This window comes from Hippoglossus stenolepis, chromosome 23 (genome assembly GCF_022539355.2).
Source record: "Hippoglossus stenolepis isolate QCI-W04-F060 chromosome 23, HSTE1.2, whole genome shotgun sequence".
Lineage (NCBI taxonomy): Eukaryota > Metazoa > Chordata > Actinopteri > Pleuronectiformes > Pleuronectidae > Hippoglossus > Hippoglossus stenolepis.
Genome location: NC_061505.1, coordinates 4,545,842 through 4,571,877, shown reverse-complemented (window position 1 = coordinate 4,571,877; position 26,036 = coordinate 4,545,842). Strand labels below are relative to the sequence as shown.

General features: G+C 42.1%; 5 protein-coding genes and 5 non-coding genes across 12 annotated transcripts; 4 read left to right on the top strand and 6 right to left on the bottom strand.

Annotated features, from left to right (window-relative positions):
• Positions 1-19: 19 nt before the first annotated feature.
• Positions 20-2,134, top strand: LOC118102738 (probable E3 ubiquitin-protein ligase ARI5). The gene is made up of 4 exons (XM_035149205.2): positions 20-248; positions 602-702; positions 902-1,075; positions 1,461-2,134. The coding sequence occupies exons 1-4, from the start codon at positions 158-160 to the stop codon at positions 1,914-1,916; spliced, it is 822 nt and encodes a 273-aa protein (XP_035005096.2). The 5' UTR covers positions 20-157; the 3' UTR covers positions 1,917-2,134.
• A 780-nt stretch (positions 2,135-2,914) lies between these two features.
• On the bottom strand, positions 2,915-8,126 carry LOC118103042 (ubiquitin carboxyl-terminal hydrolase 47). 2 transcript variants are annotated; one of them, XM_035149708.2, is made up of 12 exons: positions 7,878-8,126; positions 7,248-7,380; positions 7,088-7,184; positions 6,378-6,493; positions 6,214-6,284; positions 5,519-5,644; positions 5,330-5,425; positions 5,112-5,240; positions 4,886-5,014; positions 4,736-4,773; positions 4,146-4,180; positions 2,915-4,045 (listed from the first exon to the last, which is right to left on the bottom strand). In XM_035149708.2, the coding sequence occupies exons 2-12, from the start codon at positions 7,303-7,305 to the stop codon at positions 3,330-3,332; spliced, it is 1,611 nt and encodes a 536-aa protein (XP_035005599.2). In that variant the 5' UTR covers positions 7,306-7,380; positions 7,878-8,126; the 3' UTR covers positions 2,915-3,329. The 2 variants fall into 2 exon arrangements, with proteins under 2 accessions (XP_035005599.2, XP_035005598.2); XM_035149707.2 differs by having other exon boundaries at positions 7,088-7,380.
• Positions 8,127-9,583: 1,457 nt separating this feature from the next.
• On the bottom strand, positions 9,584-9,657 carry trnan-guu. The gene has a single exon. It is a non-coding gene; the product is annotated as a tRNA-Asn (tRNA).
• A 352-nt stretch (positions 9,658-10,009) lies between these two features.
• On the bottom strand, positions 10,010-10,083 carry trnan-guu. The gene has a single exon. It is a non-coding gene; the product is annotated as a tRNA-Asn (tRNA).
• Positions 10,084-10,706: 623 nt separating this feature from the next.
• On the top strand, positions 10,707-10,780 carry trnan-guu. Its single transcript has one exon. It is a non-coding gene; the product is annotated as a tRNA-Asn (tRNA).
• Positions 10,781-11,209: 429 nt separating this feature from the next.
• Positions 11,210-11,283, bottom strand: trnan-guu. The gene has a single exon. It is a non-coding gene; the product is annotated as a tRNA-Asn (tRNA).
• Positions 11,284-11,807: 524 nt separating this feature from the next.
• Positions 11,808-11,880, bottom strand: trnak-cuu. The gene has a single exon. It is a non-coding gene; the product is annotated as a tRNA-Lys (tRNA).
• Positions 11,881-14,016: 2,136 nt separating this feature from the next.
• LOC118102419 lies at positions 14,017-16,789 on the top strand. Of its 2 annotated transcripts, XM_035148569.2 has the most exons (5): positions 14,045-14,208; positions 14,491-14,596; positions 14,806-14,900; positions 15,682-15,852; positions 15,960-16,789. In XM_035148569.2, exons 2-5 carry the CDS (start codon positions 14,491-14,493, stop codon positions 16,419-16,421), a joined length of 834 nt encoding a protein of 277 aa, XP_035004460.2. In that variant the 5' UTR covers positions 14,045-14,208; the 3' UTR covers positions 16,422-16,789. The 2 variants fall into 2 exon arrangements, with proteins under 2 accessions (XP_047194744.1, XP_035004460.2); XM_047338788.1 differs by lacking the exon at positions 14,491-14,596 and having other exon boundaries at positions 14,017-14,208.
• A 322-nt stretch (positions 16,790-17,111) lies between these two features.
• LOC118102418 (E3 ubiquitin-protein ligase RNF19B) lies at positions 17,112-19,833 on the top strand. Its single transcript, XM_035148568.2, has 5 exons — positions 17,112-17,352; positions 17,616-17,733; positions 17,904-18,004; positions 18,732-18,902; positions 19,010-19,833. Exons 2-5 carry the CDS (start codon positions 17,616-17,618, stop codon positions 19,463-19,465), a joined length of 846 nt encoding a protein of 281 aa, XP_035004459.2. The 5' UTR covers positions 17,112-17,352; the 3' UTR covers positions 19,466-19,833.
• A 103-nt stretch (positions 19,834-19,936) lies between these two features.
• On the bottom strand, positions 19,937-24,335 carry LOC118102416 (leishmanolysin-like peptidase 2; the record flags this gene model as incomplete). Its single annotated transcript, XM_047338787.1, is given in 13 exon segments — positions 19,937-20,334; positions 20,436-20,567; positions 20,801-20,908; positions 21,183-21,279; positions 21,404-21,473; positions 21,615-21,795; positions 21,876-22,024; positions 22,562-22,646; positions 22,745-22,870; positions 23,177-23,326; positions 23,471-23,522; positions 23,756-23,849; positions 23,948-24,335. Coding segments are annotated over 13 exon segments (1,752 nt in total), but the record flags the coding sequence as incomplete, so codon positions are not given.
• Between the last annotated feature and the right edge of the window lie 1,701 nt (positions 24,336-26,036).

Below are 26,036 nucleotides of genomic sequence, written 5' to 3'. Positions count from 1 at the left end.
TACGGTGCTTTCACTTTCACCTGAGACCACACCCATTCCCCCGGAGCTCTTAGTAGCTGAAACAGAAAGTTTGAGATAAGAGTGTTTTTTGCACTCGGGAGCAGCTGCAGCCTCCAGTCTCCACCGTTCAGACCGGAGAAGAGGAGCTGAGTTCAGAATGACCACAAACAACCAGGGAGAGAAGAGATACGACCCCAGCGACACGACCCTGAAATTCGTCAACCGGCCTGATGACCTGGATCCGATGCGTAAGAAATAAGACTTTAATTATTGACCATTTAAGTGTAGGATTCCTGTTTATTACTCTCATTTAATTAAACAAAGGAGATGCACTGTGTTCATGTAACTATTATTATTATTTGTATTACTGGCGCTGCTATCATTAATAACACAATTACATCTAAAAAATATCAACAACTGTTTCTGGTCTTTGAATAATATGATTAATAATAATACATGTTATGTGTTTAGCACTTTTAAAAGAAGGTCAAAGACACTTGACATAGGATTTAGAAGGACACACTAAAAAGACACTAAAGATAAAAACATGAATAGAAAATAACATGCTCTTGTTGTTGTTGTTGTTGTTGTTGTCCTGAAGCCCTAGAAGAAGGGGACCAGCGTCTCTGTGCAGAGATGTCTTGCGGTCATGCGGTCACCCCGGAGTCCCTCACCGGGTGGTGTCGCAGCCTCCTGGATCAGGTACCTTCCACCATCACACTTTCACAGGTTTCTACTCCATGTGAGTAGAGTTAGGACCCAGAACTAAAACCATAATTTCAGAATTTGTTAATCATGTGTTAACAAATGTACAATATGAATTTAAGACCTTTTGTAATGTCAATCTGCTATAGGATCATTATGTCTTTGACTGGTTGATGTGTTCTTCTTTTGATTTCAGGGCCAGTACAAATTTAAGTGCCCCGCTTTGAAGGAAGACACCTTAGAGCAGTGTAAAAAGGTGTGGTCCTATCAGGAGGTGCGCAGGCTGGCAGTGCTGACCACTGAAGAGATGGCGTACTTCGAAGAGAACATGGCTCGCCTGGCTGCCGTAGAATACTGTGAAATCAAAGAGGTGAGTGTCCCAGTGTCGTCTTTACCTTTGAAAAGATACAGACTGATTTATGTACAACAGCTCGAAAGGAATTGTCAAAACTCAATGAGAAGCCTTAGACCATACATGAGGGGTAATGTGCCAGACTGCTCCTTAGCTATAGGCCATGGCTGTGGGAAGGGTGCAGCATGGCCTCCGAGTCTGATGGACCCCCAGGGGCCCCTATTAGAGACGATAGAAGAGACACAAGGAAGGAAAATTATTAGGATTTATAAATATGAAGGAAGAGCAGTGGTGGAGGTGTGGTCCTGAAGTTGAACTTTAATTCCATGAACCCCCCAAATATGAGACAGGCCTTAATCTTCTCCTCAAACAACCAATTTTCCAAATGATTCCTTCCCAACAGTGTCCTGGCTGCAACACCTTTGTGGAGCGAGAGGACCTGACTAACCTCAGCGTGGTGTGCACCGTCTGCCTGGAAGACGGTGAGAATCAGCACACGTTCTGCTGGCAGTGTCTGAAGCAGTGGAAAGGCCCGATGCCGCGCTCTGACCGCTGCGACAACGACGGCTGCGTCAACCACAACCTGGAGCTCCTCAAGAACTGCGGGGACACCAGTCTCCCTCAGGTGCAGGGCGTGGACAAGTGTCCCTCCATCCGGGCCTGCCCCACCTGCGGTCAGCGCGTGGAGCACGACAGAACCGGCTGCAAGAACATCATCTGTCCTCGCTGCCAGGTGGAGTTCTGCTTCGTGTGTCTGAAGCTCACCAGTGAGTGTCTGAAGACGAGCTCCTACTTCATCCCCTGCAGCGATGGCGTGGCTCCAAGACAGACCTCCATACCCGTGTGGCACCAGAACTAACAGGGTCCAGGAACACACACATTCACTGTGCAGGACGTGTGCTTCTTGTGTTTTTCCTGTTTGATTTCACTCTGAGTTTTGACCTATACTTACTTAAACTGAAAGAGTTACGGATATCTCCTGTATTCTCCTACAATGTTGTTCATTACACATTGAATTAATCTCTGTTCACTGATCATTAACAACTGTATCACTTAATAAAGGTTCCTTCACCTGAACACAGAATGCCTATTTAATGTCTCTCCCCAATATAATAAGCAGTGTATGACTAAATTACCTGAATAATAAAATACAAAAGAGCAGCACAGTATTTCACAAACAGTGAAGCTGCAAACTGGTGAAAGTTTCCATAAACATAATCATAATCTTGATTTAATAGCCAGAGTGAACTGAATCATAAAGATCAATGATAAAAAACAACAGTGAACCAATGATAACACTGAGGAGCTACGTGCCTGTGCTGCACTTTAGACAGTTGTGTCCATAAAGCAAATTTCATACACAAGATTCAAGGTGCTCAAAATTAAAAGAAAGCAATTAAATATCAGAAGGAACTGTTTAAAACAACAAAACCAAAAAGGTCAGAAAGAGGTTAAAAGATGAGAAGAAATAGAAACTGATGAAGCTGTATACATTTAAAAAAAAAAAGAAAAAAAAAAGTTAAAGGAGTACAGTTTTAAACCTCATGAAATGTTGTTGTCACTGAAATGTCGACTGGAAGTCCCCTGAATCTCCAGCAGCTTTGTTTGGCCTAAAACTCCCCGTCCTAATTTTGTTTATGACGCTCCTCTTCATCCACATGATTTCTTGTAAAAGCATCAAGACTGAAAGTAAAAGTAAACATGCTCCGTGCAGTAAAGGTTTTACAGGAGGCGGCGTCCATTGTTCAGTGTGAATCAGCAGTTTTTAGAACGGCTGAAATAGACGAGGTAAACTCCCTTGTTTATTTTACAGTGAGCACATTTGAGTTTAAGATCAAAAGAAGAACAAGACAAACGTTCAGAATTTCATCTTTTATTTCCTGGTATGAACGTGTTTAACAACTGTGGGAGATAACATCTCTACTTTGAACCTGTCCATGTGACTTTTGCCTGTGGCCGTTCAAAGCCATGGATGTTGATTCTTGGTTTTAAACTCAGGTTTCACCGAACTCCTTGTTAAAAAGGATTAACCAACATGAAGACCTACGATGGAGTATTAGGGCAACATTATAGAATAAAGTTGTAATACTTTGTGAATAAAGCCAATATTCTGGTAAATTTACAACTTTATTCTTGTAATATTATGACTTTTTTCTCAGAATACTCCGTTGCAGAGACCAGAGAAAAGTCTGGACCCAATTTTCCAGAGTCAATGTCTGAAATCAATTTCCAATCAAACTTATAAATACAAATATCAACCTTGTTTATCTAGTCACCTCCACGGCTCTTGTTTTCTTGTCTCCTGGCTTGTTTTCATGCGTTTTCTCTTCCTCTCACTTGCCGTCTTTGCTCCGGCCGTTCCAGTTTCCGTGGCCTCCAGTTTCCGGCCTTCACCTTCGTTTCTCTGTACGTTGCCTGAATGTCTCCTGAGGGGGGGTGAGGAGCCACAGGCAGCGGGTTCATTCACTCTGCAGGAACTGCAGTGAATGGGGGAAACTTGACACGGCTTTACAGTATCTTTTCCTTCTATGTTTATCTCTGCTGCTACCTCCCTTTTATTTTTCACATGTTTACTTTCTGACGGTTCGACTCTGGGGCTGCTGCCAGTCTTGTCCCAGGTAATATCCTCTCGCTGTAGTCTCTTGTTCTGGTAACTATGGGTTTGTTCAGACGTACTGTCGACAAAGTGTGCTGTGATGGGCTCTGAGTTTGTTTTCAGATGACGTCTGTTTGGCTCACAACCTCCATCTTTTTGCGACTTTGAAAAATGTGACTTTTCTCCGTCTACCTCAGCGTCTTTGTGTCGTCTCCCACACGCTTCTCCCTGGTTTGGCTGCTGTTCCAGTTCCCGAGGAGAGTCGCCACTGCAGCTGTTCTTCAAGTGTTTCATGTTTTCCCCTCCGCAGCCACTTTCATCCCTCGGTGTGCGATGAGGATCGGGAGCATCTCCTCGCTCTGCCTCGTCGTGTCGTCTTTCAGCCTCGACATCTAAAAAACGCAGAAAGTTAAAAATCTAAAACATGCAATACCAAACTAAATCGTTAATTTTAAACTTTAACTAAAAAGCAAATGTGTTGCATGTGCTTACCCTTCCTGTACATGAGAAGATACGCTGAATCGGACCTGGGTTGAGAAGAAAAAAGTCTTACCACAACACTAATTCATTTCCCTTGAGCAAGGCACATAAACCTGAGCTGAACATCTGTTTTTTCTCTATGTCACTTTGGTGAGTTGGTGCGATCGCCTGTGAGAAACGACTGAGAGTCGCAGCTCCAATTGTCAGAATCAGGTCCAGCAAGTTGAAGAGTAAAGCTGAAGTGTAGATCAGTTAAAAAGACTTGGGAGTCATTAACAACCAGCGTTTAGCGTTTGGTGGATTTGTTACAGCAGCAGAACTTCTGGTTCAGGAAGCCGGGGGTCATGGGTAATATCCACCGTTCAGTTTTGATTAAATTCAGTGAGTGGGACTCTGCAGTTTCAGTTCCAGTCGAGAGATATAACCAAAGAAGAGTTTATCCTTGGGGGACAGTCGGGGCCAAAGTGATGGACCGGACAGACCCATCTCCACAGTAAGTTTTAAACCGCCTCATCAAGGGGGAATAAACATGTACGGCCTGTTTTGGCGAGAATTCAAGCCCTGAATTTGAAGCTCATTTCTGGTCAAAATGAAATATTTACCTCACTGAGCCGTTTCCAGACCCAAATAGTGGTTTGACCTGTAGAAGTAGAATATATTTTAAACATCACAGTCACTCAAATGCGGATTTGTTAAACTTTATGTTATTATCAGTAAATTGGACCGGAAATAAAAATAAAAAGCCTCCTCACCCTGTCAACAATGTTGTCATTGAAGCAGTACCACTCCCCAGTTTCAAAAGACCTGATCTCTGCAGTGTAATGACCTCCTGTGAGATTCCCAAGGTGGTTAACTAAAGCGTAGAGGTCATATTTACAGTTCTGCAGAGCGGGAAATAAAACAACCGATTCAAGAAATGCTAAATTAAAAATCACTTTTCTGCAACACGGTAAATATATATTAATTTAAAAGAAATACCTTCATGTGCAAAGTTTGGGGAACATCCACTTGGCAGTGAAGCTTCACGTAGTGTCGGCACTTGTAGTCGAAGGTAAATCTCTTCAGCAGGAGCGTGAGAATCTTTGGGTTTTGTGTCATCTCACATTCCTGAAGTCCACACGGTGAAAACATCAGCATAAACAACACACAGTCACAAACTCACCCGTTATCCAATAAAGATCCAATGATCGACTCACAAGGTCTGCGTCGTGCTTCTTATCGCACTCGGTGCAGTACATCCTGTTTTCCCCGCAGACTTTGTCTTTCCTGAAGAACGCCGTCAACCCTCGCTCCTGTAAACGTTTGATATTCATTCATCCTGTCTTCTTCTCACTTTATACGAAAAATACACTTTCTCCCATTCTTGTTAAAACATGGCACAGTACCACGCTGTAAGTTTGACGGCTTGAATCTTCCATCGCGAGAGGCAGAATCCAGAAGAAGCCCCTGGAGTCGCTCTTCTTCTTACACCCGCCACATGTGGTTTTATGATTCAGCTCGCCCTTAAATATCTGCACACAAAAGATACAGCAGAGGTTCAGTTGGATTCTGTTCAAGGAATAATACACTAAAAAGTATAGTTAAGTGTAATTAATACTGTACTTAACTATGTATGTATTTATGTGTATATTTAGTGTGTCTGTGCTATACGTCACTGTTTCCATTTTACCTTTACTCGACTGCTTTTATCTTACTCAAATAAATATGAAGAGCTCCAAAAGCATTTTCAAGAAATAAAATTAATTGAATAATGATAGTAAATCCATAGAATAAAATATCAAAAGTACATTTAAGTCATTTTTCAAACAAAAACAAAGAAGTGGAAACTGCCCCTATATCCCTCCGCAAAACACAACTGATTAAAATAAGTGGGGATATGAGATAACTTTCTCTTATCGTATGATTTGTTTAAGATTGGACAGTGCTCTGTTTCTTTTTGCCCTTAATTTCATGTATTAATGCTGTTTATCATTTCTTGATTTTTTTAGTTATCCCAGCACATTTCATTTCATTATCTTGAATGTGAGTGTTGATTCATGCACACTGTCCCTTTTAAATAAAAACGTGGACGTGTCTCTACCTTGGACGCCTCCGGACTGGTCAGACACAGGATCTTCTCAAAGTACTCAGCAGCGTCACGTTGTTCGTACACTAAGTGTTGGAGGGAGCGGACAAAACAAAAAGATATATTCTGTTATATTCTGCTTCTACAGCTGCAGTGAAACGCCTCCAGTCTAAACTTACCGTCTACGATCCCCAGCTTTTTTGTAAGACAATGTGTTCGAGCCAAACGTCTCTCCAGGTCATCAAACAGTTTTTTCAGCAGTGCATCAATGGTTGTGGAGTCTTTGCTGCAGCACCTGAAGCACAGTGAGAAGAATATGTAGCTTTATCAAATGTGTAAATCAGATTAATTTAACAGGATTTACAACAACAAGCAGTTCATGTGAACTGCACTGATTTCATATCTCGACCGAGATCAAATTATTTCTAGTTTTAAGGAATGCCTGGGACCAGTGACTTCCTGGAATCTCCACTCCGCTGTTTTTATTCATTAATGAGCTTTAAGATACTAATGATAAACTTTATTTCAAAAGTACCATTCAAAACACTGTTACAAAGATTTACAGATTGAAGATCACAAAACATTGGACAATATTAGGGCACAAAAATTGTAAAAATAGCAAAGTAAACTATTCTAAAATCAATAAAATAGTCTGTAACATCAGAGCCAGGATTAAAACTTTGTGTGATGAAGGGTTAAAAAGTTTTACAAAGATCAGACTCCGAGTCCCGAGAGAGCAAACGTATAAAAATGTGTCTTCAAGAGGGATTTAAAAGAGGATACGGAGCTTGCTGGTCAGATGTCCTCAGAGAAATTGCTCCGAATCATATATTTTTATCAGATTTGTCCCAAACTACAAGAACATCTCTTAAAAAGTGAGATTACAAACCGTTTGATCGAGGCCCGGAAGTCTTCCGTCATGAAAAGCAGCTGCAGCACAGTGTTCAGATAACAGGTCAGACCTGGACTGTGGAGGCCGTGGTAATCTAAAGACACAACAGTCATCATTAAACTCTCATATACATGTGGTTTCATGTAATGTCTTTTACCTGAGACTGTGAGGTTGTCCAGTTTCTCTCTGAAAGTCTTTACGAGCTCAGGATTCATACTGGGGTCCTTCAAATGAGAGGGTGGGCATTTTCACATCGTTGAACCTTCTTCTTCCAGATGTTTGGCTTAAGCCTGTGGAAGAAATTAGACAGAGAAAGAAGTTAAGGGCCAGAAACCAGCTTTATAAGATATGTACAAAAACACATCATCACCATTTACTTGTATTTTCACAGTGGGAAATTTCTACTGCCTCCATTGCGACTAAAAGGAGACTTGTTGTGCTTTTAGATGTGTCTCTATACTAAATCAAACTGCTCACTAGACAAAAAACCCAATAAGAAAGAAGATATATTTACATTTTAAATATATAAACATAAAAGGATGCTGAGTCGAAAAAAAAAAACATCTGGAAAGAACCAGTGACAGTGAAGGCAACTGTTGTGTTTGGGGGTTATGGGAACCGACGCTGCCTCTCGATCCTCCATTATCCAAAACAATGACAAATAAAAATAACACAAGATAATTACACACACACACACACACACAATAACGTGCAACATGTACACAACGGTATAACACACGCGACACCCCATTTAACAAATGATGTCGGGAAGTGGGAGGAAACTCACCGAGCAGCGGATTCGATGATCTGACGAGTTCCGGCTGCAAACTTTCACTTTGGAAACCAGCGGCAGAGAAAACAAACACACAAACACACACACACACACACACGATGAGGGAAACTACACAAACACACACGTGAGGAGTGCAACCACACAAACACAAAGGAGACTGAGGCTTCACCCAGAGAGATTCAACCTGAGATAACCTGCAGGACTTTCAGTTAAGTTTCAGTTGAGAATCTAGTGAACGCACTTCCTGTTTTGAAGCGGAAGTACGTAAAAAAAACCATACAGAGACACTTATTCATGTGCTTTTAATGAGTAAAAGTTCATTATAAGGATTATAAATGTGCCTTTTCTGCTTCAAAATATAAAGAAATTAAGGTTCTACAAAGTTATGAAGCTCATTCTTAGCCCTTAGAAAGGTATTGTTATTTATTATTTTACTTTATCAGCCTTATTCAATCGTATTTTCTTTATTTATCAACAAATACATGTGCAATGTAAATAAAAATGTATTTGACTTGTACTTTGACTTTTGTTTTGGTCCATGTCCGAATGATTAACGTGGAGGAGGTGGGTGGGTTTATGACCCGTACTGCCAACCAGCAGCGTTGTCAGAAATTGAGGTGGTAATAAAACTTTATTGCTTAGTGTTGGAAATCACATGATTTGTAGAGACATTGCTGATTATTAATATAACATTAGCAATTTATAGTTCTGTAGTTAATATTTAAATGTAAGAATTAGGTGTCATATTGTCATGTATTGATTACTATTGATTAACAATAGTTCATAGAAGTTGTTGCATGATATTTTAGAACCTTCCTGGCAACTGAAGTAATTCTGCAATACCCCCACCTGCAGCTGGAGTTTCTGGAATACAGGTTTCTGACTTTAGGACATTGTATACAAAACCATTTAAGTTTTACAAGTTATGTAATAACCTCAAAATATGAATTTTTTAATATTATATTTTGTTATAATTCTGTATAACATGAAATTATCTATGTGATAATTTCTTTTACAAAGTCGTTTGAACTATTTTTTCTATCTGGCTTTAGTTACACAAACTATATTTCTCCCTAGCTTTGCTGTAGTTCAACTTCTTTCAGTGGGAAGTAACTGGGAGCTATGCTTCCCATGTTGCTTACGGGTTAGGGTCACTGTTTAGCAGTCACCTTTATCCACAACACACAAAACCACAAAGGAGAGAAGGACATTTTTGTTGTGACCAAAATTTATTTGAAACCACAGGGTCATTAAGTCATAGTAACGCCCTTCATTCATCATTAACTATATACAATAACATAGAACACGTAATACTGTCCAGTGTCAATGCCTCAGGGGGAGAGGCCCACTTCCATAGTGTCCATGCCTATTGTTTTTTTTATGTCCTCTAGCCACTGCTCCTTGGACACAGCCTCTACAGTCAGCTGCCACAGACAACTGGACTGGACAGGACCCCTGCATCCCCACTGCTTCTTCAGCCTCTTGTGTCTCTTGTGACTGGCCACAAACACCACCCTCTGCTTGTCGTAGTCCAGCAGGTTCTGCCACATAGCAACAATGTTGCTCACCTAATCAGAGAGAGAACACAACAGAACAGAGTACAGGGGTATCTCCGTGGCACAATCAGATTCCATGTAAGGATACAGGTGCAGAGGAAAAACTACGACATAATCAATAAGGGTAATGGATGAGGAGAAAATCGTCCCTGGGTGGGCTTGAACCACCAACCTTTCGGTTAACAGCCGAACGCGCTAACCAATTGCGCCACAGAGACCTGTTCTGATGAAACTTAGGGGGTGGAGTCGATCACATATACTCGCCCATCGGTGATTTACATGTAGAGTGCCCATTCTGCAAGCTCTGTGGTCAAAGGGGGACTCTGGCACATAGACAGTGTTATGGACCGCCAAAGACCATAAGATAGAGGCCATGAAGTCAAGACTCCTGGTGGGGGAGAGATGGAAGAACTAGCTGCCCCCTGTAAAGTTCAGCTGCAGAGGTTTTCCATTTCATACATGACCAATGGAGTTGATGGTGATACAAGGTGTGGAGGCACAAAGCAAATGCATAACAAGCCCAAAGGTTACACTGTCTATTTAGTTAGGGATAAGGTAAGGAGAGAAAATCGTCCCTGGGTGGGCTTGAACCACCAACCTTTCGGTTAACAGCCGAACGCGCTAACCAATTGCGCCACAGAGACACATTTGTATGTGTATTTATTGCCCACGCCGCCTCTCACTGACCCCCCCTCTCCCCACGCTGCTCGCACACTCTCAAAGTCCTGACTGAGCTGCCGTGGGTTCTTCCAGGCTGTATAAACCGTTCCACCTGATACGGCAGCTCATCAAAACAGGACACAGACATATGGTGGACTTTTCCCTTTTTAACAGCCATACACAGATCAGCTGTTCCCCCGATGTGAGACGCTGTAACCTAGGGCAGCAGCGGGCTGTGTGACTGTGTATAGTGATGTTGGATTCTTCGTCTGGGTCTTCTATGCGTGTGTCACCGCGTTTTCACCCTGAGATATATATTATTCGTATCTGGGTTTTTTTTTCATTTTTAAAGCATGTTTTTATCCTAAATGTCTACTGCGATCCACGCATGAATGGAGGAGGATATCAGGCAACATTTAGGCTTAAAACGTGGTGTAAATTACGCCATTTCGAGTCTAAACTGAATGTCGGGGGCTTACAGACACAACACGAGCAGTATGGAGGCATTTTCAGCTGTTTTGCTACTGTTTATCTACATTTGAAGAATTTCCTTCATTTGTATCGGACAAAGATAAAGGGACTAACTCTGGGCTTGTGCCTTCATCTAGTCTCTGTGGCGCAATTGGTTAGCGCGTTCGGCTGTTAACCGAAAGGTTGGTGGTTCAAGCCCACCCAGGGACGACATCTTTTCTTTTTTCCTTTCTTCCTTGTGAAATATACTTTTAACTACATTGCACACTGCGGCAGAGTTTTTAATAATCTCAATTAATCTATATGAATTACTTTGCCAAAGCTTCAGAGATCGTGTGTTGAGAAGGGAGAAGAGGTGGTGTCCACGTATGAAACACTCAACAGCTATTAGTTTATATAATCTCTCTGCATCTATAGAGTTTGGAGAAGTGAGATTTTAGGGGGGAAAAGTAAAGATTGCAGAGTTTTTAACAAACAGCTAAACTTAATAAATCCACCAAACACTTACAGCAGGAAGAGAAACGGCCACTGTTCAAACAACAGGGACTGTGTGTGTGTGTGTGTGGGGGGGGGCACCCTGCAAAATAAATTAACATCTAATTGTGTTTTTTAATACAATAAAAAATTTAAAAAGGTAGTCGTCCCTGGGTGGGCTTGAACCACCAACCTTTCGGTTAACAGCCGAACGCGCTAACCAATTGCGCCACAGAGACAAGGATATCCCCCTAGTGTGAAAACAGAGATCTTGTATGTGTGGTGGGGGGGAGGGATATGGGCAGAGACGTGTTCTGTCTGTGGGGGCAGCTGAAGGGTGGGTGGGGGGGGGGGCTACAATGTTTCAAAAGGGTAGTTGCCTGACCAGTGGGAGGCGGCTGGCCACATGGAACAGACCCCTCCCATTGGACTGGGGTCTGTCCACCGAGGTCTGAGGAGCAGATATCTATATGGAGTGGGGCTTAAGGAGGATTAGGTCCCACTACTCCTTCATTTCCCTGACTCAGCCCAGTGCCGCCGGCCCCCCCCCCCAAGCCCGCGCCGACATGGTCCCTTTTGATGTTTCCAGTATGTGGCTCATTGTTATCTGTCTTTGATCCTGCTAACCAGCAGACAGACAATCAAGCTCGCTCAAAATTATGTATTATCTTATTATATATTAAACATTTAGCTGTTTTTTAAAATATAAAGCAAATCACCACATCGCCACGCCCATGAAAAACACAAAAGGGAAAAGATTGTGCGCCCAACGTGGGGCTCGAACCCACGACCCTGAGATTAAGAGTCTCATGCTCTACCGACTGAGCTAGCCGGGCTAACAACATGCTATCTGCAAGTGCGTTTATAACAGTACTACTAAGTAGTTACAGTATAACGAATGTTAAGTATGTAAACAGACCATATTTACCTAGGTATCTGTTTTAGATTGGATATTTGGTGAATTACAGCCAGCGAGGGAGATTTAAGTGGTTTGAGCTCAGTATAACTAGGCAGAGTTTTGATTTAAGTAACAACAGACTGGAGATCCTTCCTGCAGCAGTGAAGCCGATTTCACACATGACCTGTGGGTAAAAAAGAATCAGCTATGGAGTTTAACAGCCCTGACATTCATATGATCGACTCCAAACGAAGTCATTTACATCGTGTTTTAAACCTAAATGTCAACTGATAGCTTCCAAAGAGGTGCATTCAGGGGCCGTCGGAAATGCTAACATCCGCTAGCTCAGCTACTTCCTTAAGCTTAAAACACAGTTAAAGTGATGCCATTTTGAGTTGATGGAAAATGTCAGGGCTTACTCCATTTGTATTTTTTATATCGCCTTACATTACAAGTATTACTCATGTTTATTTTTGATTGCCCTCTTGCTGTTGTAATGTAGCAAATTTCCCCACTAATAAAGGATTATCTTATCTTATATAAAGATAAATGGCATGACAGGTCCTCAAAAGTGAAGCCAAATCGTCTCAATCGATAACTGGTGGCTGGCTTCAGTACAGGTCATAAACTGTCCCTCCTCCATGTCAGCAGATAGGACATGGACCAAATTTGAAAGTTAATATAAATAATAAATATTTATTTCCCTAAGAGTGTTTAGCTTCTCACTCTACCTCGATTAACTGCCAATCACAATCACAATAAACACTATTAAAATAGAGAAAACACACAAATAACGATGTTATAATGAAATCGTACTTACTATCAGTTCTAACACCATTCATCCCATTTTACCACTGATTAAGTCAACATTTTAAGCTAACGCTGCTACATGCGAGTTTAACTAGTTAAATATGGGATCTAACAGGTCCTTTAAGTCAACTAAGCTACAGCCTCCTGATACTAAATAAGTTATTTGAATAACTGATGTAAAAACACAGTGATAACAGTATTAGAAAGTTTTACTTACTGTCTTGTTTCCTCTCATCTGCCCCAAACACCAAGGTCCTGCCTTAAAAGGAAACAGCCACAGGAGACACAGAAAAGAATTTAGCTACACCAGAAAGTATCTAATTCAAATATCTCCATCTTGTTTATAAAGTATAAATAAAGAGTGTATCCAGACTTTAATTAACGCTAATGATGATGAGGGCCACGCACCATGTGCTAACCAGAACTTAAGCTAGCTAAGTTTAGCTTCTCACTCTTCCTCCATTTTCTGCCAATCAGTCGTTAACAAAACACAATTAACACAAAACACACAAATAACAACGTCACAATGAAACTCGGAGTTTTAATTAATCTTAATTGGTGCGACAGTCGTCACCATTTGACCCGTGATTAGGTCCCGTTTGAAGCTAAAGCCGCTCGCTGTGTTAACATGAGCACATTTCAGCTCATTTCACTCGACACGTGCGAGTCCAAAACAAAAGTCCTTCACAAACAAACCTGTGTCTGTTGTCACGGAGACAATCCTCCACATCAGGTGGGACATCAGTCTCATTCTCACCGCGGAGACGCAGCTCGACGCTCAGCGGCTGAATCCTCGACCCTCCGCCGGGTGGAGTCCCGCTGCCTGCAGGTGCGCACGGATCTAACACAGGAGGTAACACGCGTTTTAACGAGCTGAAAACAAACCGTCTTTAAGTCGAGGGACACATTTAATCTCCAGGAGACGTTTGGAGGAAGTTTCATGTCCTAGAAGTGGGACACAAAGAGGGTCTACTTTCTTCATCCTGCGTCCAGGAGCAGCAGCGGAGGGAGACCGTGGGCTTCTGGGTAAAAAAAACTTTACAAACCTTTATTAGAGATCATTTGTTACATTGTGTTACATTGTGTTTTATTGCGTTATGTTGTGTTACATTGTGTTATATTGTGTGTTTTTCGTTTTTTAAATGTTTCAATTCTAATCAAAAGTCTAAAATTCTAGTTTTCTTTTCAGAAAACACGTTTCGTCAATTCCCTAAAATATAAAAGAACCAGTGGCTGGAACAGGAGGTTCACTGAGGTCAGCTGCTGTTTGTCAGCATCGACCCTCTTTATATTTAATCATCTGAACATCAGAAACACGACCACGTGACAAAATAAGGAAGTAGTCGAGGGAGGGTCAAAGTGAGCTGCTGGTGTTACACACGTGCACACACACACACACACACACACACACAGAGAGAGAGAGGGTCGATGTGTCTGCTGCTCGGAGAGAACGAAGGTAAGTTAAACAGAGAATTGTAGCTTTATCGTTTGGTAACTTTTTAAGAACACGACTAAATACAGTCACACAAGTATTAAGTGTATTTTCATTTTATTGTGTTTCATACATGTAAATACTGTCACACTACACTTTGACTCCACTGCAGTTATTTCAACATTTTGATAACTAGTTATTTTTCAGTTGTTTTCAATATCAGTAACACGTGTTGTCAACAAACTAACTGTTGTAAAGGGATAATGTCTGTTGTGAATCTTATGTTTGTTATTGTCTGGTGTCCAGATGCTTTCCCATGTATCAAGAAATAGGATTTCTAAGAAGAAGAAATACAACCTGCGCGACTCCACACTAGTTTTAGTCGGCAGAAGGGACGACTTGGATCCATTTTGTAAGATTTATTCCCTTTCTCACAAGAGTGGCTAGTGTTTGAAGTTACGGATGCAGATGATAAAACTTTTGTTTTCCCTTTGTTAGTAAGTTCAGTTGTCTGTTTATTTTTCTTCGAACGTTGGATTGTACGAATCTTCCTTTTCTAATTTCTGAGAACTGCAGTTCTTCAGACACAGTCACTGACATCCTTCCTCTCGTACACTTCAGCTTCAGAAGACGGTGATCTCCGAGCAGTGATGTCCTGTGGACACGCTGTCTCCCCTGAGACTCTGACACAGTGTTGCCGCAGCCAGCTGGATCAGGTACCTCCCTGAAACTTGTTTTTTTTCTTTCTAGCCTTTGTTTAAATCAACGTGCTTGCAAATGAAGCGGGAAAGTGAATGTACACATCCTGTGTCACTGGCTCATGCTATCATCTGCAGCATGTGTGTTGTTCAGTGGTAGAAGATACACCCAGATCCTTTAATTAAGAGAATCAATACCACAATGTAAAATGACCCGGTCCAGTTCAAGCCCAGATTTATAAAACCCACGTAACAAACAACCCGCACATAAATTTACTTTCACTTTCAAACACATCAAAAGTGAAAGTACTCATGCTGCAGAAAAAAGTCCAGTCACTGGTGTATTATTATGTGATTCATTATAACTACATCCAGAGTCACATTTTATTGTTCTATGATCGCTAAGCAATTTAATTTAGGTATTTTTGTCCAGTGATTCCCATAAACTGCATATACAGATGGATGAAGCTGAATTATTTTTGGACTGGAACTCTGCCATCTTGTGCTGATGACGTCATTTTGAGTCTATGCAGATGTTTTGCTCTGTTTTTACAGCATCAAATAACTAATTTAATCCAAACTTACTGGAAAATGAGCATTTGGACAAACACCAATGTGATTACCTTAAATGACAGAAACCATTTTTGAGATATATTTATTTTAAAATGCACTGGAGGCGATGAAGACTCTTTGGCTGTACCTTTGGGGAGCTGTCATGTCCATCTTCATATACAGTCTATGGGGCTTTCAAAGGGTCTCGAGACAAACTTTTAACTGGTTCTTTAATTGTTGTTTCAAGGGGAATTATAAGTTCAGATGCCCTGCAGTGGGAGAGGGAACCAAACGGTGCAATAAGCGGTGGTCGTATAAAGAAGTTCGCCGACTGGCCATTCTGTCAGTGTCGGAGATGAGGCACTTTGAAGAGACCATGGCTCGTCTGGCTGCTGCAGACTTCTGGGACATGCAGCCCGTGAGTGCTCCAGGGATTTGGTTCTTTTTATGATTCAGATAATTAAAACACAATCAAGTGCACTGATTTCTTTATGTGATGGGATTTTTCACTGCTTTCCATATCAGTGCCCACAGTGCAATACGTATGTGGAGCGAAAGGATCTATCCAACCTGTGTGTCCAGTGCACCATCTGCACAGCTGATCAGAGGACGAAATACCAATTCTGCTGGCAGTGTCGGAGGAAGTGGAAAGGTTGGTGCTCTCGGTGGTCAGACCGCTGCAACAACGACGGCTGTGCCAACAAGGACCTCCAGCTTCTACAGATATGTCGCACCATCAGTCTGCCTGACGTGGAGGGTGTCACCAGCTGCCCGTCAGTCAGGGCCTGCCCGACATGTGGCATGAAGGTGGAGCACAACCAACAAAACTGCAAGAACATTGACTGCCCTCGATGCAGCAGTGTGCCGTTCTGCTTCCTCTGCCTGAAACTAAAGCGTGAATGTTGCCAGACCAGTTCACCATACGGAATCTGTCTGGGTGGTGTGGCTCCCAGACAGACCTCCATCCCAGTGTGGCACAGGAGATAAAAACGATATAAAAGGTCTGTCTCTAGTGGCAGTCTCTTAAAAGTTTCACTCATTAAGATTTAGGTGACAGGGATCGGTTATACGAAATAATCATGATGTGATGTGTTTCACCTAAAGTGTGTGAATTGTGGTTTTCTTTACCCTAGAATGGGCCTTTATATTTAAATACTTTATATATTTACATCGGGAGCGGATAATGTGATTATATGATGCATTTAAACACCAGTTTGTACAATCATCTTTAAAACCTTGCAGCCTCTTATTCATTTGCTTTGGGATATTTTACCACATCATAAGAGATAATGAGAGATCTACTAGTATTAAGTGGTAAAATCAAAAATTGTATTCAAATAAACTGTGTGTGAATATATCTGTATTTCTTTTTCACATTCAAAACACAATGTCACTTCAATTACGATACAGAAAAAATGTATTAACTACTCAAGACTCAATAGCAGTGTTAATGGTCAGTGGTTTTTAAAGGTCACTGTGATCGTCTGGAACAGTGCGAACCCTGTTCTTGCAGGAGCGACATTTCCTGTAAGACACAGCGAGAGCAGCCAGGAGACACACAGCAGCCGTGAAGCCGAGCGCCGAGGCCACACTGAGCTCTGTGTGAGGCCTGAGGGTCGACCAGCCGCTGTCCAAATAAAATTTGAAAATACTATTATTCTAATCAAAAATCAAAAATTAAAACATAAAAGAACCAGTGGTTGGAACAGGAGGTTCAATGAGGTCAGCTGCTGTTTGTCAGCATCGATCCTCTTTATATTTAATCATCTGAATATCAAAAACACAACCACGTAATAATAAGGAAGTAGTTGAGGGAGTGTCAAAGTGAGCTGCGTGTGTTGTTACAAACACACACACGCAAACACACACAGAGAGAGAGAGAGAGGATCGATGTTGCTGCTGCTCTGAATGAACGAAGGTAAGTTTTTGTAGCTTTATCGTTTGGTAACTTTTTAAGAACACGACTAAATACAGTCACACAAGTATTAAGTGTATTTTCATTTTATTGTGTTTCATACATGGAAATACTGTCACACTACACTTTGACTCCACTGTAGTTATTTAAATATTTTTGATAACTAGTTGTTTTCAATATCAGTAACAAGTGTTGTCAACAAACTAACTGTTGTAAAGTGATAATGTCTGTTGTGAATCTTATGTTTGTTATTGTCTGGTGTCCAGATGTTTTCCCGTGCATCAATAAATAGGATTTCTAAGAGATTTAAGAAGAAGAAGAAATACAACCCGCTCGACTCCACACTAGATTTAGTCGGCAGAAGGGACGACTTGGATCCATTTTGTAAGATTTATTCCCTTTCTCACAAGAGTGGCTAGTGTTTGAAGTTCATTCACAGATGATAAAACTTTTGTTTTCCCTTTGTTAGTAAGTTCAGTTGTCTGTTTATTTTTCTTTGAACGTAGGATTGTACGAATCTTCCTTTTCTAATTACTTCCTCTCGTACACTTCAGCTTCAGAAGACGGCGACGGTGGTCCCCGAGCAGTGATGTCCTGTGGACACGCTGTCTCCCCTGAGACTCTGACACAGTGTTGCCGCAGCCAGCTGGATCAGGTACCTCCCTGAAACTTGTTTTTTTCTTTCTAGGCTTTGTTTAAATCAATGTGCTTGCAAATGAAGCGGGAAACACAGCCTGTGTCACTGGCTCATGCTATCATCCGCAGCATGTGTGTTGTTCAGTGGTAGAAGATACACCCAGATCCTTTAATTAATTAAGAGAATCAATACCACAATGTAAAATGACCCGGTCCAGTTCAAGCCCATCAAAAGTGAAAGTTCAGTCACTGGTGTATTATGTGATTCATTATAACTACATGCAGAGTGAGTCACATTTTATTGTTCTAAGATCGCTAAGCAATTAAATGTAGGTACTTTTGTCCAGTGATTCCCATAAACTGTATATACAGGTAGATGACTCAGCTCCACTCCTCCCACCATCCAGAAATGAAGCCGAATTATTTTTGGACTGGAACTCTGCCATCTTGTGCTGATGACATCATTTGAAGTCTATGCAGATGTTTTGCTCTGTTTTTACAGCATCAAATAACTAATTTAATCCAAACTTACTGGAAAATGAGCATTTGGACAAACACCAATGTGATTACCTTAAATGACAGAAACCATTTTTGAGATATATTTATTTTAAAATGCACTGGAGGCGATGAAGACTCTTTGGCTGTACCTTTGGGGAGCTGTCATGTCCATCTTCATATACAGTCTATGGGGCTTTCAAAGGGTCTCGAGACAAACTTTTAACTGGTTCTTTAATTGTTGTTTCAAGGGGAATTATAAGTTCAGATGCCCTGCAGTGGGAGAGGGAACCAAACGGTGCAATAAGCGGTGGTCGTATAAAGAAGTTCGCCGACTGGCCATTCTGTCAGTGTCGGAGATGAGGCACTTTGAAGAGACCATGGCTCGTCTGGCTGCTGCAGACTTCTGTGACATTCAGCCTGTGAGTGCTCCAGGGATTTGGTTCTTTTTATGATTCAGATAATTAAAACACAATCAAGTGCACTGATTTCTTTATGTGATGGGATTTTTCAATGTTTTGCATATCAGTGCCCACAGTGCAATACGTGTGTGGAGCGAAAGGATCTATCCAACCTGTGTGTCCAGTGCACCATCTGCACAGCTGATCAGAGGACGAAATACCAATTCTGTTGGCAGTGTCGGAGGAAGTGGAAAGGTTGGTGTCCTCGGTCGGACCGCTGCAACAACGACAGCTGTGCCAACAAGGACCTCCAGCTTCTACAGATATGTCGCACCATCAGTCTGCCTGACGTGGAGGGTGTCACCAGCTGCCCGTCAGTCAGGGCCTGCCCGACATGTGGCATGAAGGTGGAGCACAACCAACAACACTGCAAGAACATTGACTGCCCTCGATGCCAAGTGCCGTTCTGCTTCCTCTGCCTGAAACTAAAGCGTGAATGTTGCCAGACCAGTTCACCGTACGAAATCTGTCTGGGTGGTGTGGCTCCCAGACAGACCTCCATCCCAGTGTGGCACAGGAGATAAAAACGATATAAAAGGTCTGTCTCTAGTGGCAGTCTCTTAAAAGTTTCACTCATTAAGATTTAGGTGACAGGGATCGGTTATACGAAATAATCATGATGTGATGTGTTTCACCTAAAGTGTGTGAATTGTGGTTTTCTTTACCCTAGAATGGGCCTTTATATTTAAATACTTTATATATTTACATCGGGAGCGGATAATGTGATTATATGATGCATTTAAACACCAGTTTGTACAATCATCTTTAAAACCTTGCAGCCTCTTATTCCTTTGCTTTGTGATATTTTACCACATCATAAGAGATAATGAGAGATCTACTACTATTAAGTGGTAAAATTAAAATTTTTATTCAAATGAACTGTGTGTGAATATATCTGTATTTCTTTTTCACATTCAAAACACAATGTCACTTAAATTACGGTACAGAAAAAATGTATTAACTACTCAAGACTCAATAGCAGTGTTAATGGTCAGTGGTTTTTAAAGGTCACTGTGATCGTCTGGAACAGTGCGAACCCTGTTCTTGCAGGAGCGACATTTCCTGTAAGACACAGCGAGAGCAGCCAGGAGACACACAGCAGCCGTGAAGCCGAGCGCCGAGGCCACACTGAGCTCTGTGTGAGGCCTGAGGGTCGACCAGCCGCCGTCCTGGGCTGAATTCATCATCTCGTAGGGGTCACTGAACAAAAACACAACAATAAAGTTGTCCTGAGTTACATTATTGTAAGACGAGGGGAAGCCATATTTTTAAATCATGCTTGCCTTGTGTTGGAAGGAGGAAATCCACCAACATCATCTGAGGGAGGAGTAATATCCGGGTAGAGGCACAACCTCCTGTCCGGGCAGAAAACTAAACCCTGGTATCCATTTATCTGAGGATTTTAAAAAAGACGCAGGAGTTAATGTTTCCAGCATCTCTTAACAAAGTCTTGTGATTTACAGCACACTATAGTTACATGTTGGGTCTCATTACCTGAATTGCGCCCCCTGGGGGACAGGTCACCCAGTCAGAGCCAGACACCTGGATTTGGTATCTGTTTGGTCCAGTACATCTGTGTCTGTAACAGTGGCCCTCCACTGAGCTGCTCGACACAAGGAACTGCGTCTGCTCGTGGAAAAGAGAAGGAGGAAAATAATGTGAAACTCAGGAAAAAGTTTAAAAAAGGCAGGTGAGGTGACACTCTCTCTCTCACACACACACACACACACACACACACACACACACACACACACACACACACACACACACACACACACACAACACACACACACACACACACACACACACACACACACACACACAGACACACACTCACTCACACACAGACACACACACACCTGTCTGGTCAGGTTGGAGGAGAAGCAACGGCAGCCGAGGCCCCAAATCTCCCCGCTCCAGTCGAGCTCAGGTGTCGGCCTGGTGTTTTCCCTTTTCCAGCATTCACTCTGCATGAAGACAAAGCATGGAAATGATGATTAAAAAAAGGCTCAGATTACAAATAAATACATAAAATACAGAAGTTACTGCTTTACAGGATTTGACAGCTACAAGTCCAGAGCATAGATGTAAAGAATGCACATTAAAGTCAATACAAGATGAGCTCAATAAATAAAAAACACTATAATCACACGTTAGAACAAAAGCAAATTAACTAAAAATATAAAATACAAATAATAATTGCACATTAAAAGCTGTTGTGTTTAAAAAAATATAACTCACTGAATTCTTTAGCGGTTTAAATACTCTACACCCCTCCAGGTATGGATCGGTTTGGCACTCGCCCTTGTGGAGGTGAAGAAAATGACACCCGAGTCCACTGAGAGGGAAAAATATTGCAAACATTATTGCTGGAAATATAATCAGCCAATTACAATAAACACAATGCCAGTGTTCCCCTTGAAGGCACAAGTTGTTTTGGAGAAAACAAAGTTTGAATGAACCTGCCGGTGCAGAAAAAGGATGAAGAGTTGTGTTGGCAGGTTGACAGGGAACCAAACGAGGCTCCTTCACCTACAAAACACACATTTATGTTAAATTATATAGTTTATTGTCCTTGAGACGTAGAAATCAGCCCATTTTAATTATTCAAACATCAATTGTTGTTCCTTTGTAAACTCTTTGTTATCCTCACCACCCGTCCTCTTCTCTTACCGTCACCCCAGACCAGACTCTGTGCCCGGCTCAGCTCCACTCTGTACCAGCCTGTGTCCTGCAGAGCAGCTAAAGTGACCGGGTCGATCCGGACCGTGGCAGGGTCCTCCAGCTCCGCAGCCATGATGGACCCCCGCAGGACCCGGGCCTCCCAGTGAGAGGACGCTCTGCCTGGTGCATCCTGAAGGAAGGAGTCAGAAGTTTGAAACGGGCGACGAGTATGTCCGTTGAATCTGAATGGAACCTGAGCAGCTGCAGCACCAGGTTCTCCAGCGGGCCTCCCAGCTCAGGGTCAGGGGAGGTCAGGTGCGTCTGCAGGGCTGAGATGACGGACGAGGTGTAAATCCTCATCTGACCTGATCCATCAGAGTGAACCACTTTCCCCCGAGGTGAACATCCAGAGCCCAGTGCTGCACGAAGAAAAACACAAACACATTTCTGATCAATGAAACTCATCCTGAATGTGAGTTTAAATGTGTCGCTGATATTTAACCTTTGACATTTACAGATATTTACAGACTTTATTTCTTTTTTGCACTTTTTAAATGTTTCACGTTTACTATCCCATTTTAATGCAATTTCTAGTTGTTTATTGGGTTACTTTTCACTGTTCTACTAATTCAACTGATCCTTTTATGTAACTTGGACTACGGTGGCCCCAAAGGGCAAATTAAATGATACCTGCTATCGACAAGGCTCGCCCCTGATTGCCCCTATGTGTTTTGGGATTTTGGACTTCAGGGTCCACCGTGTTAGACAAACACCCAACAAATAAATGTAATTATTCAAATGTCATTTCACATATTTGCCTAAATTACACTGAACATCGAGAGGAGCGACATGACATATGAGGCAGTTACACACATCACAGAGGAGAGGACATCCACATGCTGTGTTTAAAGTTTATATAGTGACATAAAAAAACATCTAAAAAACAGTAGAAAAACCTGGAGATGAGGACGAACAGTCTTTCCAGGTGTGGAAGAGATCTCTAGAGAAGCCCAGCGCGTGGAACAGCTCGTGAATCACAGTCTGGAAAAAACACACTCATTATGATCCTTCCATCTCATCCTGCTGGAGAAAAACATTTTATAAACATGTTTCATAGTTATCAATATGAGAATTCCTACCTGTACTGTAGCCTGGTGGTTGTAGGCAGCTTCTGAGAGTCTGTCCCTGCAGATGACCACCACCCCGGCCACAGGTCGCCCCTGGGTGTCCGTCTGGCAGTGGGCGGCGTACGCCAACACACTGGGCTGAAGAAGAGATACTAAAATGAAATGTCTCCAGTGACAGAACTACATTTTATGTATCATATTTTTTTTGTTTAGAAAACAGCATTTCCAGAGACACTTAAACTTACTGAACATACAAAGAAAGAGTCACACATGTGGTTTGAGGACAAGAAGACATAAGCATTGATTGTTTTGTGGTAATTGTCGACTAATGTTCACATCGTATAGTAACTTTCCTTAGAAAAGTGCTGCCTGAATACATTTTACTATGGATTGAAAACCTTCAAGTACTTTGTACACAACAGTGTGTTTTCTGTGAGTCTTCACCTCTGCCCGACACTTGTCAGTGGACTGTGTGTGGAGGTAAAGCAGGAAGTCGGTGTCGGGGAGTCCGGCACCTTCAGGTCTGAGAACAGTCCTGAGCGGTGAGTCAGGCTCCGGGTAAATATCACATCCAGACAGGTGCTGATCTGGGATCTGTGGGGGGGGGGGAAACAGTGCTTATTTGATGCTTGTCATGAAGGTGTCCCTCACTAACAAGGAACAGTGACATAACAGGTACTTGCTGTTTCTGTCTTCTCCAGTTAAACAAAGGAAATCATTTAAATTATTCAGACTTACCGTCACATCCAGACACGTCTCATTCCTGTAGTTGTTGTTGGCTCGACCACACCTGAAGAAAAACATCTGTAACATTTTAAATCAGTTTTCATGACAACCCTCCTCCTTTTATATATGTGATTATTATGTAGTTCTATTGGGTAAATAAGGAAGTGGGGCTTTAAAGGGAAGACGTGTGAGGCTGAGGCTTTTCTGTGTAGAGTCTGCATGAGCTCTCCCCATCATTACTGTCATAACTACACACACACACACACCACACACACACACACACACACACACACACACCTGTTGTAGTTGCTTGTTCTTGAATTGCTCCAGATGAACTTGCAGTATTTGTTGATGTCTCTGCTGAGCAGCAAAGGACCCACAACCCTGTTCACTGTGAAAAGATCAATAGTTTATTATACTGTGAGTGTGTGTGTGTGTGTGTGTGTGTGTGTGTGTGTGTGTGTGTGTGTGTGTGTGTCGTTTTCTTACCTGACAGTAAAGACGACACCACCCTCACAGCCTCCTCCACTGCTGCCTCCAGTCTCCCCTTCTCTGCGTCTGATAGGTGGTCGCTCTCTCTCGGAATCCAGGTGTGGATCCTGATTGGCCGTGGCGAGGCAGGAGCGGAAGGGGTCATCTCTCCCAGGCTGCTCCTCTGGTGCCGTGGCCCAGTCGGGGGTGCGGGTGTGGGCTCGTCGGGTGGGCCGTGGGGGTGGATCCATGCAGCTCGGACCACTCGGACCTGAGCCTGAACCTCATCAAAGATGCACTTCTGCAGAGCTCCAGGCAGCTCAGCCACCAGCATGACCACCAACGTCCCCACCCAGAGCCTCAGGGCCGGAGGGGAACTCATAATTATGGCTGGGACCTATTTAAAGGTCACAGTGAGGACAACGTTTCACAGTTTGTCTCCGGACGTCTCATGAGCAGCAGCAGCACACAGGGTGTTTACTCCAGGCTGTAGTGGATCCCATCAAACCAATTTATTAATTTATCATAGTGACACCAGCAGCCTATAGAGAAGAGCCGTCTATATAAAAATAAAGTTACAAGGTGCCACAAACACATTAAACTTCTATAATTCATTGAAATCTAATAGTACATATGATAAAATCAGTTTTTGTGAGGTCAGTACATTTATATTTCTGTCTTTTAGGCTAAGTGGTCATTTAGTTCAGTTAATTTCACCACCAGAATTTTATTCCCAGCAATGTGGGAATAAAAAACACTGAGTACTTTGACTCATGACCCCAGTGTTTTGTAAAAACTGAATTCAAAGTTGACTTGTACGATATGAAACTAATGTAAATGAAAATAATGTAAAGTGATGTGTATTTATTTGTCCTTCGATTTAAATCAATACTTCAAGTTTGTAAACCAAAGTCATGACTCTGCATTTAGCTTGTATCTTTCCATAGTTTAAAAAAAAAATGTTTCTCCCCCAAAAATTGTTTACAGTGAGAAAAACGCAGTTATATGGTTTCTAATTTCTACAGTAATTATAAGAAATTCAGCTTCAACAATCCCTTTCCTACGACGTCAATGAATTTAAAAGCAGTCATGGTGATTACCTTGTAGCCGAACTCAATGTCGCTCTCTCCACTCGTTCACTTCTAATCCCGAGTCCTGATCTCAACTTCTGTCTTCAGGACAAAACACTGAGGAGCTCATCCAGGAGTCGGAGTGAGGACGTTTGAATACAATACACAAAGCAACAACTCTCTCACCTGTTGTCTCCTCTGTGTCGGCCGCACCTCACGCTCGTCACTGACCAACAAACAAACACAACACGCCGAAACTAAAAGTGCAAATCGTTTAATCTCAGCCACATTTTTACTTATATACAGTGAAGTTGACCCTAATAAAAATCATAAAATCACTTTCTCTCTTATTTAGCTAAATTTTAAACTTCCGGCTACTCTACATCGACACCAATACATTCATCAAAGCAACAGAAAAAAAAAATTAAACTTAAGAGGAAAGGAAAAATTAGAAGCAACTTGCTGAAATAAAAACACTGTAAAATGTACAACAATACAAATGGCACACCACAAGTCTGCTGTGTCAAAATGTGACAGGATGCGATCCATTCCCCTCGGGGGCTGAAGATTCAAGTTGAGGTTGTTTTTGTGATTGCGGGGCCCTGCTCATCACGAGGGGGCCCCTCATCTTCCTGTGCACACGACACACATACACACTAAAATCAGGCACCAAAGAGATTGTCTTTTGACATATTTGCTTTTTGTATATTACATACATTCGCTTAGAAAGTGTACGTGTGTGTGTGTGTGTGTGTGTGTGTGTGTGTGTGTGTGTGTAAGTAATCGAAAAACGCAGTTACGTTGCCATGAATGTGCACAAAAACTACGGGGTCCCGAAAAGTTATTGCCGGCTTGCAGAGTAGTCATGCATTGTTTTTAAATCGTGGAGTCACTGATGTGTCGACGCGTGCTGTGGTGTCAGGAAAACGTGCCTCCGTGTGTTTCCGTGTGCAGCGCGTTTCACCGGGAATCGTCTCAATCACCTCGAGCCATCTACAGGAAAACTCCTCAAAAAGGCACTTAAATAGGGGAAATCT